At 38.7% G+C, this 15,176-nt stretch overlaps 3 protein-coding genes and 1 pseudogene across 4 annotated transcripts; all 4 read left to right on the plus strand.

Moving 5' to 3' along the window:
* The first annotated feature begins 839 nt into the window (after positions 1-839).
* LOC307121859 (histone H2B-like) lies at positions 840-1,214 on the plus strand (annotated as a pseudogene). Its single transcript has one exon. The product of its transcript is annotated as a histone H2B-like (transcript).
* A 9,220-nt stretch (positions 1,215-10,434) lies between these two features.
* LOC307121854 (histone H2A) lies at positions 10,435-10,821 on the plus strand (the record flags this gene model as incomplete). The annotated part of the gene is made up of 1 exon (XM_079809612.1): positions 10,435-10,821. One exon carries the CDS (start codon positions 10,435-10,437, stop codon positions 10,819-10,821), a length of 387 nt encoding a protein of 128 aa, XP_079665738.1.
* Positions 10,822-11,681: 860 nt separating this feature from the next.
* Positions 11,682-12,092, plus strand: LOC307121849 (histone H3.2; the record flags this gene model as incomplete). The annotated part of the gene is made up of 1 exon (XM_079809607.1): positions 11,682-12,092. One exon carries the CDS (start codon positions 11,682-11,684, stop codon positions 12,090-12,092), a length of 411 nt encoding a protein of 136 aa, XP_079665733.1.
* Positions 12,093-12,972: 880 nt separating this feature from the next.
* Positions 12,973-13,347, plus strand: LOC307121860 (histone H2B-like; the record flags this gene model as incomplete). The annotated part of the gene is made up of 1 exon (XM_079809617.1): positions 12,973-13,347. One exon carries the CDS (start codon positions 12,973-12,975, stop codon positions 13,345-13,347), a length of 375 nt encoding a protein of 124 aa, XP_079665743.1.
* Between the last annotated feature and the right edge of the window lie 1,829 nt (positions 13,348-15,176).

Here is a 15,176-nt window from a genome sequence, read left to right on the forward strand (position 1 = left end):
ACAATCTCATAACATTGTTTAATGCAGTTGTAATTTTTACAGCTGACTTTGTGCCGCCCAAAAAAAGCTGGTGGACCGCCAGGTCATTGTTAGCTGGGCATTTACGCACCGATCTTTCGCTTTCCATGTTTTCATTTAGTAATTGTAATACTAGCATCGGAAAAAAAACCCGGAAACTTCAAAGACTGCCCCTTTTAATATCAGCGACTTCTATACATTTGTGAAGGTACTTACTTTCCCCCCATAATGAATTAAAATACATGTACATCCCATTTCCGTCGAATTTAGTTCAGGCCATGTCATTCCTCTAACCAAGTTTCAACATATATTAGACGTTGTGATTTTGACCATATGCGTCGGCCATATCGTTGATGAATCAACATAATTTCAACGTGGAATCGACGTTATATTTTCAACATAATAACGTTCTGATGTACCGACCAAATAGTGAACGTTGATTCAACATTGAAATTTGATCGACGACTGATACTGACCTTTACAACCAAAAATCAACGTTGAAACGACGTCTGTTTGCTATCTACAGAATATTAGTCTTTTCAAACTTTTATTAAAGCAAAAAGAGCGGGACATGAACAAAGGAAACAAGATCGAGTGGGTTTCCTTCAAACATAAAGCGGTAGGCGGGGCTTATATTTGCCTGCCCGTGATTGGCCCTCGTTCCTTTCATGTTGCTTTGAGTTGACCAATGGAATATGAGTTTATGGGTTCAGCCTATGAAAACAGCCAATCATCAGAAAGCGCAGCTCTTAGTAAATTAGCATACAGCGGTGAATAAAAGCCTCTGTCTCGCTCCTGAGCTCACATTGATCTTCGACATCATGCCTGAACCAGCAAAGCCCGCGCCGAAGAAAGGCTCCAAGAAGGCCGTCACCAAGACCGCCGGTAAGGGAGGATAGAAGCGCAGAAAGTCCAGGAAGGAGAGCTACGCTATCTATGTGTACAAAGTCCTGAAGCAGGTCCATCCCGACACCGGCATCTCCTCCAAGGCGATGGGCATCATGAACTCTTTCGTCAACGACATCTTCGAGCGCATCGGCGGCGAGGCGTCGCGTCTGGCGCACTACAACAAGCGCTCCACCATCACCTCTAGAGAGATCCAGACCGCCGTGCGTCTGCTGCTGCCCGGAGAGCTGGCCAAACACGCCGTGTCCGAGGGCACAAAGGCTGTGACCAAATACACCAGCTCAAAGTGAGGCGACCTCTGACCTTACACACCCCAAAGGCTCTTTTAAGAGCCACACATCCTCTCAGTTAAAGAGCTTATAACACTTGTGCATTAAGATAAACCTCTAGTAAATTAGTTTATATTAAAGGTGTAAACCTTGTCAGGCTCTGTTTCAAAAAGGTCAAAATGCCATCTCTATACAGCAGTACGGCACAATTATTAAAAAAGTGACATTATAGAAAACCGTAAGGTAATTATAAACATAAAGGGAAATGAAACAATTGTACAGCTATAGAGATAAAACTGTAAAACAGAACTAGATTGTTAAGTCACCTTTATTTATATAGCTCTCTTTATAATACAGATTGTTTCAAAGCAGCTTTACAGTCGGAACAGGAAAATAATGCAACAGAATTTGATTTGGCTGGACAGCCGCTCTGGAGAAAACAGTGATATAATCGTCCAGCTCAGTTCAATTATCATACAATAAGTGTCAATGCAAGCGGATCAGTAATGTAGTTGAATATTTAGTGTCCCCAACTAACCTACATTTTTACTTTTGCTAGATTTTGTATTAAAGCCCTTCTTTTAGTCTCATATTTCTGACAGTATAACATGTTCCACTGCTTCTTCTTGCTCACACAATTCACACTTTCCTGTATCGTTTTTACTCATTTTATAAAGTGTACTATTTAGACTTGTGTGTCCAAATGTCATTCTTGATATTCTCATCTCTCCTGTTTTTCCCTGCACTTCTCATCTCTCTCACTTTCCTTTGAATCCTGTAAAACCATTGACCTTTCTTCTCCTGATCCATTTTTTTGCCACCTTTCCTTCAACCTTTTCTTAATAATACTCTTGATTTCATTCTTGCTCTGATTAAAGCTGCAGTCCGGCGTAACTTTTAGCGTTCTAGCGGTTAATAAACAGAACTGCATGCGTCTTGCGGAAGAACATTGCAGCCGGAGCTACTTCTCTCTGTTTATGTCTATGGCGAGTCACGCAGGGACTGTGCTCCTCCGCCACGGTTCCTACCAGTCCGATCTGAAATAGTCCCAATATAAACACTTATTATAAGTGCACCATAATGATTCAGGGTAAGACAAAAACACGGTTTGGAAAATGGATTCATGTTGTACATTCTCATTATATAATTTTTGTAAAGATTGAACAAAAAAAAAAAAGGACTACAGCTATAACTGATAAATGAATGTATTTATTTTTAATGGCTTCCTTTGCTTCCTTGTCTGCCATTTAATCTACTCAGACACCAATATGTGCAGACAAAAACACTGTAAGGCCCATTGTAAGGCCGCTTCCAAGGAAGGTAACGAGCTGCGACTGAATTTCGTTTGCATGTTTGTGTTTCAGCAGGGCAAAATCGATTTAATTATAATATTCTTTATCTGACTCCATTTATCATATTGTCGAATTTAGGTTAGAATGCCAATTGGTTGTTTGGTCATTTATATTTAAAGGTCCCATGGCATGACATTTTCATTTTATGAGGTATTTCAACATTAATATGAGTTCCCCTAGCCTGAATATTGTCCCCAAGTGGATAGAAATGTTGATCGGTGTAAAACCCAGTTCTGGCTGTCTTTCTCTGCCTTTGAGAAAATGACAGGCCAGACTAGCCAATCCTGAAGTCTCCTGGTTTGACGTCCAAGCAGGAACGGTTACCTCCCTTTCCTCCGCCCAGAGAATCTGGCACGCCCAAGCAAACGCTCGAGAGATCATGGGTTGTGAACGAGTGAATGCTGGCAGTTTCTCAGTGTTTGGGTGTACAAATGAAAACAGAAGTCTTTCTTCAGTTCCTTCTGATCTGTGATCAGTGATTTCTGATGTGTAGCTAATTATTTATTATTCGTGCACACAATGCGGCTTCTCTCTCTCCCGACAGAACAGTGTTTTCGTGTTTTCTATCTTGTGAGTCAGTGTTTTTGTACGTCCTTGTCGCGTCTATCTGTTCTAAAATGTGCATACAGTCATGAATTTCTGCTCAACATCGGCAGACTCACATCTCTTTAGAGATAAACATCACGCACGCCGAGGCTCGGCCTTCAACATCCCCGACCCCCAGTACTGCATCTGGCCCACAGCGGAGGCACCAATCGCGGCGTGAGATTAAGCAGAAGGGGGTAAGCGTGAGGGTATCCGGCTAGGCTAGCCAGCTATTCCCATAATAAACTGGATTACATTCGATTACTGCTGTTGTGTCTTTGTTTGCGCTGTGTACTCAATGCGCGTCAGTGACGCTTTTCATATGATTGGAACATATCTAGAAATAATGCTATAATCAACACTTACTAACTCGTTCATCTCGCTGTAATGCTACATTGCATGTGTTACAAAGTTGGTAGAATAATGATGAAGACGGACTCTGTGTGACTGGGACTCGTGTTTATTCAGAACTCTCAGATACAAACACAATAAACTCGCTCTGACAGACAGCGCTCTCACAACTCAGTAGTTACTATAAATAACTTTGTTAGCAATCGCTCCGTCTCCGTGATGTCCAGTTCGCGAACAAATCATTCTTTTGAATCGGTTCTTTTTAGTGAACCGAACCAGTTCACCAAATCGGACTGAATCGTTCTAAACGGTTTGCGGCTCGAGTCAGCGCTGATCCATAATTTACTAAAGTTACTAACTTTCTGACATGAGTGACAGCCCCTCCGACTAGAAATAAACTAATAACCTGAAGTATATTCTAGTAACTACAACAGTTCACTGAACTGAAACGTGCTGAGAACTGATGTGAAAAACTGAAATCGTTTATTTCTAGTCGGAGGGACTGTCACTCATGTCAGAAAGTTAGTAACTTCAGTAAATGATGGATCGGTGCTGACTCGAGACTATACTACAATATCACAGCTATAATTATAGCACACCAACTCCCTGTAAACCGTGTGTGTGCGCGCGCGCGCGGATCCTAGACATACTGTCAGTCAGTCGCTAACAAAGCATCAAAAGGAGCCACTGACATTCAACTTTGAATCGGTCTGGATAATCCCGCAGCTCCTTGATAAGGAGGTGGAAAACGGCATTTTGTGTTTGTTTTGCATTTTAGCATTATTTTTTAGATATTTTCCTATCATATGAAAAGCGTCAGTGACGCGCATTGAGTACACAGCACAAACAAAGACACAACAGCAGTAATCGTAATGTAATCCAGTTTATTGTGGGAATAGCTGGCTAGCCTAGCCCGGATATGCTCACGCTTAACCCCCTTCTGCTTAATCTTGCGGCACGTTTGGTGCCTCCGCTGTGGGCCAGATGAAGTACTGGGGGTCAGGGATGTTGAAGGCCGACCGGTCAGTGAAGCCCGAGCCTCGGCGTGTGTGAGGTTTATCTCTAAAGAGATGTGAGTCTGCTGATGTTGAGCAGAAACTCAAGACTGTTTGCACATTTTAGAACAGATAGACGCGTCGAGGACGTACAAAAACACTGACTAACAGGATAGAAAACACGAAAACACCGTTCTGTCGGGAGAGAAAGAAGCCGCACACGAATAATAAAGTTCTGTGTGAACTTGAATAATTAGCTACACATCAGAAATCAATGATCACAGATCAGAAGGAACTGAAAAAAGACTTCTGTTTTCATTTGTACATCCAAACACTGAGAAACTGCCAGCATTCACTCGTTCACTAGCCATGATCTCTCGAGGACATACAAAAATGGGAATATACAAAAAACTGTTTTCATGAGTATAGGAGAGGAAGTAGAGAAAGTGCAAAGGTTTTACTCATTTAAAGAAGAAGACCACTTGAAAATTTTAGGGGTTTGGATTGGGAAAAATGAAAAAGTAGAGAGAGATTTGATGTCGGAAGAAGTGGTTGGGAAAATGGAAAGGATTCTAAATTATTGGAAATGAAGAGAATTAACAATAAAAGGGAAGATATTGGCTTTTAATGCGTTAGTACTGTCAAAAATGTGGTATGTTTTAGGCGTGGTGCCAATGCCCACATGGATTATTAGAAGGGTCAAAACTGCAGCATTAAATTATATATGGGATTCTAAGCCAGCGAAAATCGCATATAATACTATAATAGGAGCAGTGGGAGATGGTGGATTGGGTTTGCAAGATCCTGAGATAAAGAAAAAGAGTTTCAGAATTAAAACAGTAAAAAAGTTTTTTAATTAAGAAATGGTGGTTGAATGGAAGAAAACTATGAGTTTTTATTTAAACAAGTGTGGGAATATGGGAATAGGGAATAATATTTTGTGCATGAAATTAAAATAAGATATGTTAAAAGGGATCCCGGAGTTCTATAAAGAAGTTTTGGAAGCATGGAAGGAGTTTATACCCAATGTATGTTTTAAACCAGAAAAGAGGGAATAAGTTTTAAACCAGCCATTGTTTCTAAATGAAAACATCTTATACAAGGGAAAATAATTATATTTTAAACTTTGGATTGAAGCGGGGTTTAAAATAGTAAGAGATGTTCTATATGAAGTGATAGAAGGCTTTTTACCATTACAAGCTATTATTGATGGTGTGGAAGAAACAAAAGAGGATTTTAATGTTAAAACTTTAAAGCAACAGTATGATCAGGTAAAAGAGGCGATACCAAAAGAATGGTTAAAGAAAATAGAGAAGAATGAGGAAGAGAAAGAAGGTAACACAATGCAAGTGCTTGTAAGAGGACTTAAAAATATGGAAAAGTTATGTTTCAAATCTGTTAAGGATTTTTATAAATGTTTAAGAAAAAGGGTGTTTAAAGAACCAATAGCTAATCATTTTTTGAAAAGTGTTTTTATTGATTTTGATGAAAATAGATTATGGAAAAACCTATCCAAATGGTATATGGATGTTAAAATGGAAATTCTGGACATCAAGATAAGATACAATATAATTTTTACTAGGTTAAAATTGCACAAAATAGGAATAGCTGAGGATTCATTGTGCAAAGTGTGTAATGAAAGAAATGAAGGAATTTTGCACATGTTTGTATTATGCAAAGAATTACAAACGTTTAAAGGAAAAATTAAAAATTTAATAAAAGGCTTCTTGGGGGACAAATATGGTGAAGTTGAGGATGAACAAGAATGGAATTGTGTTTTCCTATTTGGTGTTGATGAAAAATGTGAAAATCAAAATATTGTTAATGTGTTGTTAACTGTTGCTAGATATACTATTTGGGTAAGGAGAAACATGGCTGGAGAGGGAAAAGGAAGCATGGATTTATGGTTGTATTTTAATAAAAGGTTAAATATGTACTTTAAAGCTTTAGAAATGTACTGTCTGGAAGAAAGAAAGGTACCTATTTTTGAAAAGATATTTCTAAAAAACAATCCGTATATAGTTAAGACTGAGAATGGACTGCAAATACAATTATAAATTATAAGGTTGTATGTTGACAGTGAATGTTAAACAAATTGTTTTGGTGTAAGAATGTTTAATTTTTGTGAGAATAATGCTTGAAAAATGATTTAATGTGCAATTGTATTTTTGCTATATGTGTTTTAAAGTTTTTTATAAAAAAAAATAAAAAAAAATCTCTCGAGGACAACCAATATGGCGCTTGCATGGGCGTGCTAAATTCTCTGGGCGGAGGAAAGGGAGGTAACCGTTCCTGTTATGATGTCATAACAGGAAAATTCAAGATCTGCTAGTTTCTCAAAGGCAGAGAGAAACACCCAGAACTCGGTTTACACCGATCAAAATTTCTAGCTACTTGGGGACAATATTCAGGCTAGGGGAACTCATATTAATGTTGAAAAACCTCATAAAATGAAAATGTCATGCCATGGGACCTTTAACGTTTCTAGTGTAGGATGCCCTTGACTATGGCCTTGTAAATGAGCTCAATAACTCACTGATAACTGTATCCGTCTCATTTCTAATGACATTTCTCCCATTTCTACCTGTAGTGCTGCAATCGGTGTGTTTGTTTATAGCTCCTGTACATAATCTCAATACCTGAATCCAGATCTAATCAGCCCATTATAGATGGCCTTTAATGCCATCCTATCCGCCCCCCCCATTCACTGCCAACTAAACACCTCATTATATTTATTACTTTCTTACATTTATCCACTATTTTCTGGATATGCATCGCCCATTTAACTCTTTCATCAAACCACAACCCTAAAAACTTAAGATGTTGAACTCTTTCCAGTTCTTGATTATAGAATTTTAATTTTACCTCACGTCCAATTTTTGCCCCATCATCAGCAAAATGTGAAGAACCCAGCCCATTATCCAAATCCTCAAATACATAATGTATCATTATAGAAAGTAATAAAGGGCTTACAATACAGCCTTGTGGATTTTCATTTTCAATCCTATTCTAACCTTCGTTGCTCTCCCTAATAAAAAAGCCTTGATCCATCTATACATATGACCTTTGAGACCTAACTTGCATAATTAGATTAACAGCCCTTCTCGTGTATGCTTTCTCTATGTCAAAGACAGCCACTACTCTCTGTTTATTTGTGCTTTTCTTATTTTGTGTTCTAAACACACTTGCTGGATCCATAGTATTTCTCCCTCTTCTAAAACCACTCTGATACCTGGAGAGATATTCTTTATTTTCCACATAATACATTAACCTTCCATTAACCATTTTTTCCATTATTTTACAGATGTTAGATGTTAAAGCAATTGGTCTGTAATTCCCTGGATTTGTACAATCTTTCCCTGGTGTGCGTATTTAAACTATCACCGCATCCTTCCAACTTTGTGGTAATTTTCCTTTCGTCCCAGAATTTATTATACATTTTTATTAAAACATCCTTGGATGATTCACTAAGATGATTTATCATTATATAGCAAATCTGATCATGCCTGGTGCTGATTTCTTGGTTTTTCTGAGAGGTCCGTTCAACTCTGTCTTGGTAAATGCCATTTTTAACTGGTCATTAGTGTATACCTTATTCTGTGTTAACTCTTTATACTGCTCTAACATTCTTTCCCGTCCTCTTTTCCCTTCTTCACTTATATTGTTTGATTTATGATTTTTTTTTTGCCAGCATTTCTACTTTCTCCTCATCTCTTACAGCTATTGTTTCTCCATCACTTAAAATTGGATAACCATATTCCCTTTTTATCCAATTTATTATTTAATCATTCCCCATATTTGATCAATTTCTGTTTCCATTCCCAGTTACAAAACTTCCTCCAAAAATCCTTCTTCGTATTTTTAATAATTCTCCTTACATTTGCTCGCTTCCTTTTATATTCAATACAATTCTGAAAACTGTATATATATGGAATATTTTCAATCAAATATTTTAGTAGTTTACTTACTTATCTTATTCATCAAATTCTTGTGCATAATAGACCCTTTTCAGACTGTGATGACACCTTTTAGCGGTCATCAATATCGTAAATCCTGTAACGTTTTTTGTATTTTCATTTTTTTTTTTAATATATGTACATTTATAACACTAATACTTTGTATTATATTACTTTTGCATCAAGTTACAATAAACAAGTTACCGCTGCTGTGAGGGTGTTTAGTAATAGCGTCTGTGGGAGTGATGGGAAACATTAACATATTTCCCTCTTTTCACTGCCGTTATCAATCTCGCTCTATTTTTTCCCTCTTTTTGAAAGTTGTGAAATCACTATTGTGGCGTTTTTACTTTGCTATGTGAGCAAATAAGTACACAAAAAAATATTTAATGTTCTTTTTCTTCTTCTTCTTTGGTGTTTATTGGCGGTTGGCAACCTAACTTATTGGTGCATTACCGCCACCGACTGGAATGGAGTATGGATAAGGATATTATTTGTATACGTCATATAAATAAACAAACAAACAAACAAAAAACCAATCAAAATAAATAAACAAACTGGAAAATAAAACATAACAAATAAACAAACAAACAATCAAAACGTTATATTCTTTTGTATAATTTACTTACTTTCAAAAATGTAATAATATCATCATACAACTTGCTATCTGTTTTCCCTAATAAACCTGGCAATGTAAAGTCATGATGTTTTGCTATCTTAAGTGACTGAATAAGGTGATGTCTCTCATTATTATATTTCATACAATGAAAAAGTACATGCTCAACTGTTTCTTGTTGACAACAGTATGTGCATTCCCCAGTTGGATGCTTTCCAATCTTATATAGTGTACTATTAAGTCCTGTGTGACCTATTCTCATCCGAGTTATAATACTTCCTTCTCTTCGATTCCTGCTCTCCCTCCTCCCAGAACCAACTTGATTTTGTATATTATACAAGTGTCTGCCTAATTCAGTATCATCCCAATGTATCTGCCATACTGAATACGCATATTTCCTAATGTGTGCTTTAGCTTCCATTTTGCTTAATGGAACTTGTAGATCTATCCGTTTTAATTTTAGAGTTTGTTTTGCCAGAATATCCACCTTCTCATTCCCTTCCACACCAACATGAGCAGGAACCCAAATGAATTGTATTTCTTTGCCTTTAACCTTCAAATTATATACCTTATGGAAAATTTCATTAATTATGTCCATTCTAAAAGATGACCTGCCAGACTTTATACTTTCCAGTGCAGAATACCTATCAGATGCAATGACTGTGTTATTTAGTTCTTTCTCCTCTAACCACTGCAAGGCCAATAATATTGCTAATAACTCTGTTGTATAAACTGACAAATGATTGGTAACTCTTTTCTTGATATAAAAATCATATGTTGGAATATATACAGCTGCCCCTGCATATCCTGTATCCGGATCTTTTGATCCATCTGTAAATAAAACCACTGAATCTTGGAAATGCATCTCAAAATAATTCCTCACTATATGACACACTGGAGTTTGTTTAGATGTATTATTTATTTCCTGCTTTATATTGAGGTCAACAGCAGGGGAGGGGAATAACCATGGAGGGATGGAGGATATTGACACTGTATTGCTGTACTGTAATTGACATAAACCTATATTCCTAGCCTTTGCATCACCTATCCACCCAAAACTTACAAAGTTTGTTTCATTATGTTCCCAGCACTCTTTCAATACACTTTTGACAGGATGCAAAACATTTTGTCCCTGATATATTTAATGTATTCTCTCATTCACAGCTATAATATTTAACCCAACTATGACGACTTCCGCTCTGAGAAACCCGGAATCCCGCTTGAAAGGGGGGTTGGGCTTTGGAGGAAAGTTCAGTGATTGGTTGAAATCTCTTCAGACTCTAAACCAATGAGCGACTGGCACTCTCGTATAAAGACAGTGTGTGGAGACACGAAATTCATTCTCTTTTGATTTATAACAGAATATCTCTGTCAGTGTTTTTAATAATGAGTGGAAGAGGTAAAACCGGCGGCAAAGCCCGAGCAAAGGCTAAGACTCGCTCCTCCAGGGCGGGACTGCAGTTCCCCGTCGGCCGTGTCCACAGGCTTCTCCGCAAAGGAAACTACGCTCAGCGCGTCGGTGCCGGTGCTCCGGTTTATCTGGCCGCTGTGCTCGAGTATCTCACCGCTGAGATCCTGGAGCTGGCTGGAAACGCCGCTCGGGACAACAAGAAGACCCGCATCATCCCCCGTCACCTGCAGCTGGCGGTGCGCAACGACGAGGAGCTGAACAAACTTCTGGGCGGAGTGACCATCGCTCAGGGCGGCGTGCTGCCCAACATCCAGGCGGTGCTGCTGCCCAAGAAGACCGAGAAGGCCGCCAAATCCAAATAAACCCCCTCGAGTAACACACAACGGCTCTTTTAAGAGCCACACACTTTATCTGATAAAGAGCTTCTCTTTGGTGATGTTTATAAACACTAAGGTCATTTGACTGAGTGTGGAATATATTTATCAAACCCGTCCAAAGTGATTGTTTAGCATCGACACACAATAATAAGAGACACAAGCTGTGCGTGTTTGTTATAATCTCATGATGACCCCATAATGTCTGTTTGCCCCCCAATCTATAATATTAATCTAATTATGTCTATTAAGCTCTGATAATGCATTGAATATTGTAATGGAGTATCTGAAATAAAAATCAATATGCAGAAATTATAGAAATTGATTAATGTTATTCTGGGGACACTAAATATTCAACTATACCCCTGATCAGCTTATTTCAATGATCATAATGTCATAATTAAGAGAAAATGTTGAAAATATGATTTGAAATTCATCTATTATTAGATACAAAGTCAAACATGTCATGCTGAGTCATTGTGAGACTAACAGTTAAAATTAGGACATAAAAAAATCTGAGATAAAAAAATGGATTTAAAGTCAAATTTATGATTTAAAAAGTCTAAATTATGATTTAAAGTCCTAATATGAGATAAAGCTGAAATTACATTTTAAAATAAATTATGACCAACAGAAACCACTTGAGCGGGAAACCCTCCGCGTGTTTGAAAAGAGGAAACGCGCAGTCATTGGCTAGCACTCATGCGCAGCCGTCACACACTAGCCAATCACAAGCCTCGGCCCCTCGCGTCACTGTGAGCTCGCGGCGGTCCAATGCTATAAAACCAGGCGTGTGACGTAAACCATCATTTCCAGCTGAAGCAGGACAGAGAGAAGTAACTCCAGCAATGGCCAGAACTAAGCAGACCGCCCGTAAATCCACCGGTGGTAAAGCCCCGAGGAAGCAGCTCGCGACTAAAGCCGCCCGTAAGAGCGCTCCGGCCACCGGCGGCGTCAAGAAGCCTCACCGCTACAGGCCCGGGACCGTGGCTCTGCGGGAGATCCGCCGTTATCAGAAGTCCACTGAGCTGCTGATCCGCAAACTGCCTTTCCAGCGGCTGGTGAGAGAAATCGCTCAGGACTTTAAGACGGATCTGCGCTTCCAGAGCTCCGCGGTCATGGCCCTGCAGGAGGCCAGCGAGGCTTATCTGGTCGGCCTGTTTGAGGACACCAACCTGTGCGCCATCCACGCCAAGAGGGTCACCATCATGCCCAAAGACATCCAGCTGGCCCGCCGCATCCGCGGAGAGCGTGCCTAGACCCGCAGCAAAACACAAAGGCTCTTTTAAGAGCCACCAAAACTGCACAGAATGAGGCACTTTCCTGTTTAAACACTGATTATGAGCAGAAAGTTGTGATACATTAGCACTTCCTGCCTCGATTATCTAGATAACTTTCATTATCAATTATTTCTCTTATCTTTTATTTTAAATTAATTTTTTTTCACAGTAAATTAGTGTTAAATACTATATATTTGAATCTCGTTCAGCAAAATCAGTTCAGTTCTTTTTTTTCCAAGTCATTTCGTTCATTTCAGCAGAATCAAATTAAAATGCATTTTTTCAACACATTTAGGACATTTGGAATAAAAAATAAACCATAAATAGTATGTAAATTCTGCAAAGAAAATTTGGCATTTCTGTTATTTTAAGATATTTTAATTTTATTCAAAATAGCAGTTTCAATATTTTATTCAGATAAGATAAGTGTCTATTGTTATGTAAAGTATTACAGGATCAAGAAAAAAAGGTCAAATGTCAGTGGGAAAGGGGCTTTTGTGTGGGAGGGAATTTCTGATACAAAATTACTTAATTCTAAAATGAGTTTTCAGATTACACTATCTTGCAGAATAGTCTTTTTAAACGTTTAAAACAAAAAAGAGCGGGAAAGGAACAAAGGAAATTGACTCGTGCGGGTTGTCCTTCAAACATAAAGCGGTAGGCGGGGCTATCATTTACCAGCCTGTGATTGGCCCTCCTTCCTCTCCTGATGTTTAGAGTGGTCCAATGAAATACGAGTTTTGGGTTCTGCCTATGAAAGCAGCCAATCAGAAGTATCCCGCTTCTCTTAGTAAATTAGCATACGTCGGTGAATAAAAGCCTCTGTCTCGCTGCTGAGCTCACATTGATCATCGACATCATGCCTGAACCAGCAAAGCCCGCGCCGAAGAAAGGCTCCAAGAAGGCCGTCACCAAGACCGCCGGTAAGGGAGGAAAGAAGCGCAGAAAGTCCAGGAAGGAGAGCTACGCTATCTATGTGTACAAAGTCCTGAAGCAGGTCCATCCCGACACCGGCATCTCCTCCAAGGCGATGGGCATCATGAACTCTTTCGTCAACGACATCTTCGAGCGCATCGGCGGCGAGGCGTCGCGTCTGGCGCACTACAACAAGCGCTCCACCATCACCTCTAGAGAGATCCAGACCGCCGTGCGTCTGCTGCTGCCCGGAGAGCTGGCCAAACACGCCGTGTCCGAGGGCACAAAGGCTGTGACCAAATACACTAGCTCAAAGTGAGGCGACCTCTGACCTTACCCACCCCAAAGGCTCTTTTAAGAGCCACACATCCTCTCAGTTAAAGAGCTTATAACACTTGTGAGATAAACTAACCCATTTAATCCCAAACTTTCACCAGGGATGGCATGAATGTGTATGGTTTTGGAAAAGTATAAAATGTTGGTTTACATGTATATTCTTTTTGATTAGTCCATGAACAAAACCGGTTTCATGTTGGGTCAGAATTGTGATGGTAGAACACGAGGAGTCTTAAGTCTGTTGAGTTAATGCATGTACACGATGATAAACCTCTACTAAATTAGTTTATATTAAAGGTGTAAACCTTGTCAGGCTCTGTTTCAAAAAGGTCAAAATGCCATCTCTATACAGCAGTACGGCACAATTATTAAAAAAGTGACATTATAGAAAACCGTAAGGTAATTATAAACATAAAGGGAAATAAAACAATTGTACAGATATAGAGATATAGAGATAAAACTGTAAAACAGAACTAGATCGTCAAGTCACCTTTATTTATATAGCTCTCTTTATAATACAGATTGTTTCAAAGCAGCTTTACAGTCGTAACAGGAAAATAATGCAACAGAATTTGATTTGGCTGGACAGCCGCTCTGGAGAAAACAGTGATATAATCGTCCAGCTCAGTTCAATTATCATACAATAAGTGTCAATGCAGGCGGATCAGTAATGTAGTTGAATATTTAGTGTCCCCAACTGAGCAAGCCAAAAGCCAGAGGCGATAAGGAACCAAAACTCATCAGTTCATCAAAATGACACATTTCCTCCCTTTTTATATCCTCTCCCACAAATTAGCCACTTTAAGATATTTAAAAAATAAAATTATAACATTTATTTCCTAAATTGTTTTGTAAAATCTCCTAATATAACCTAAATTTTTACTTTTGCTAGATTTTGTATTAAAGCCCTTCTTTCAGTCTCATATTTCTAACAGTATAACATGTTCCACTGCTTCTTCTTGCTCACACAATTCACACTTTCATGTATCGTGTTTACTCATTTTAAAAAGTGTACTATTTAGACTTGTGTGTCCAAATGTCATTCTTGATATTCTCATCTCTCCTGTTTTTCCCTGCACTTCTCATCTCTCTCACTTTCCTTTGAATCCTGTAAAACCATTGACCTTTCTTCTCCTGATCCATTTTTTTGCCACCTTTCCTTCAACCTTTTCTTAATAATACTCTTGATTTCATTCTTGCTCTGATTAAAGCTGCAGTCCGGCGTAACTTTTAGCGTTCTAGCGGTTAATAAACAGAACTGCATGCGTCTTGCGGAAGAACATTGCATCCGGATCTACTTCTCTCTGTTTATGTCTATGGCGAGTCACGCAGGGACTGTGCTCCTCCGCCACGGTTCCTACCAGTCCGATCTGAAATAGTCCCAATATAAACACTTATTATAAGTGCACCATAATGATTCAGGGTAAGACAAAAACACGGTTTGGAAAATGGATTCATGTTGTACATTCTCATTATATAATTTTTGTAAAGATTGAACAAAAAAAAAAAAGTTACGGACTACAGCTATAACTGATAAATGAATGTATTTATTTTTAATGGCTTCCTTTGCTTCCTTGTCTGCCATTTAATCTACTCAGACACCAATATGTGCAGACAAAAACACTGTAAGGCCCATTGTAAGGCCGCTTCCAAGGAAGGTAACGAGCTGCGACTGAATTTCGTTTGCATGTTTGTGTTTCAGCAGGGCAAAATCGATTTAATTATAATATTCTTTATCTGACTCCATTTATCATATTGTCGAATTTAGGTTAGAATGCCAATTGGTTGTTTGGTCATTTATATTTAAAGGTC

This window comes from Gobio gobio (assembly GCF_949357685.1).
Source record: "Gobio gobio genome assembly, chromosome: 25".
Classification (NCBI taxonomy): domain Eukaryota; kingdom Metazoa; phylum Chordata; class Actinopteri; order Cypriniformes; family Gobionidae; genus Gobio; species Gobio gobio.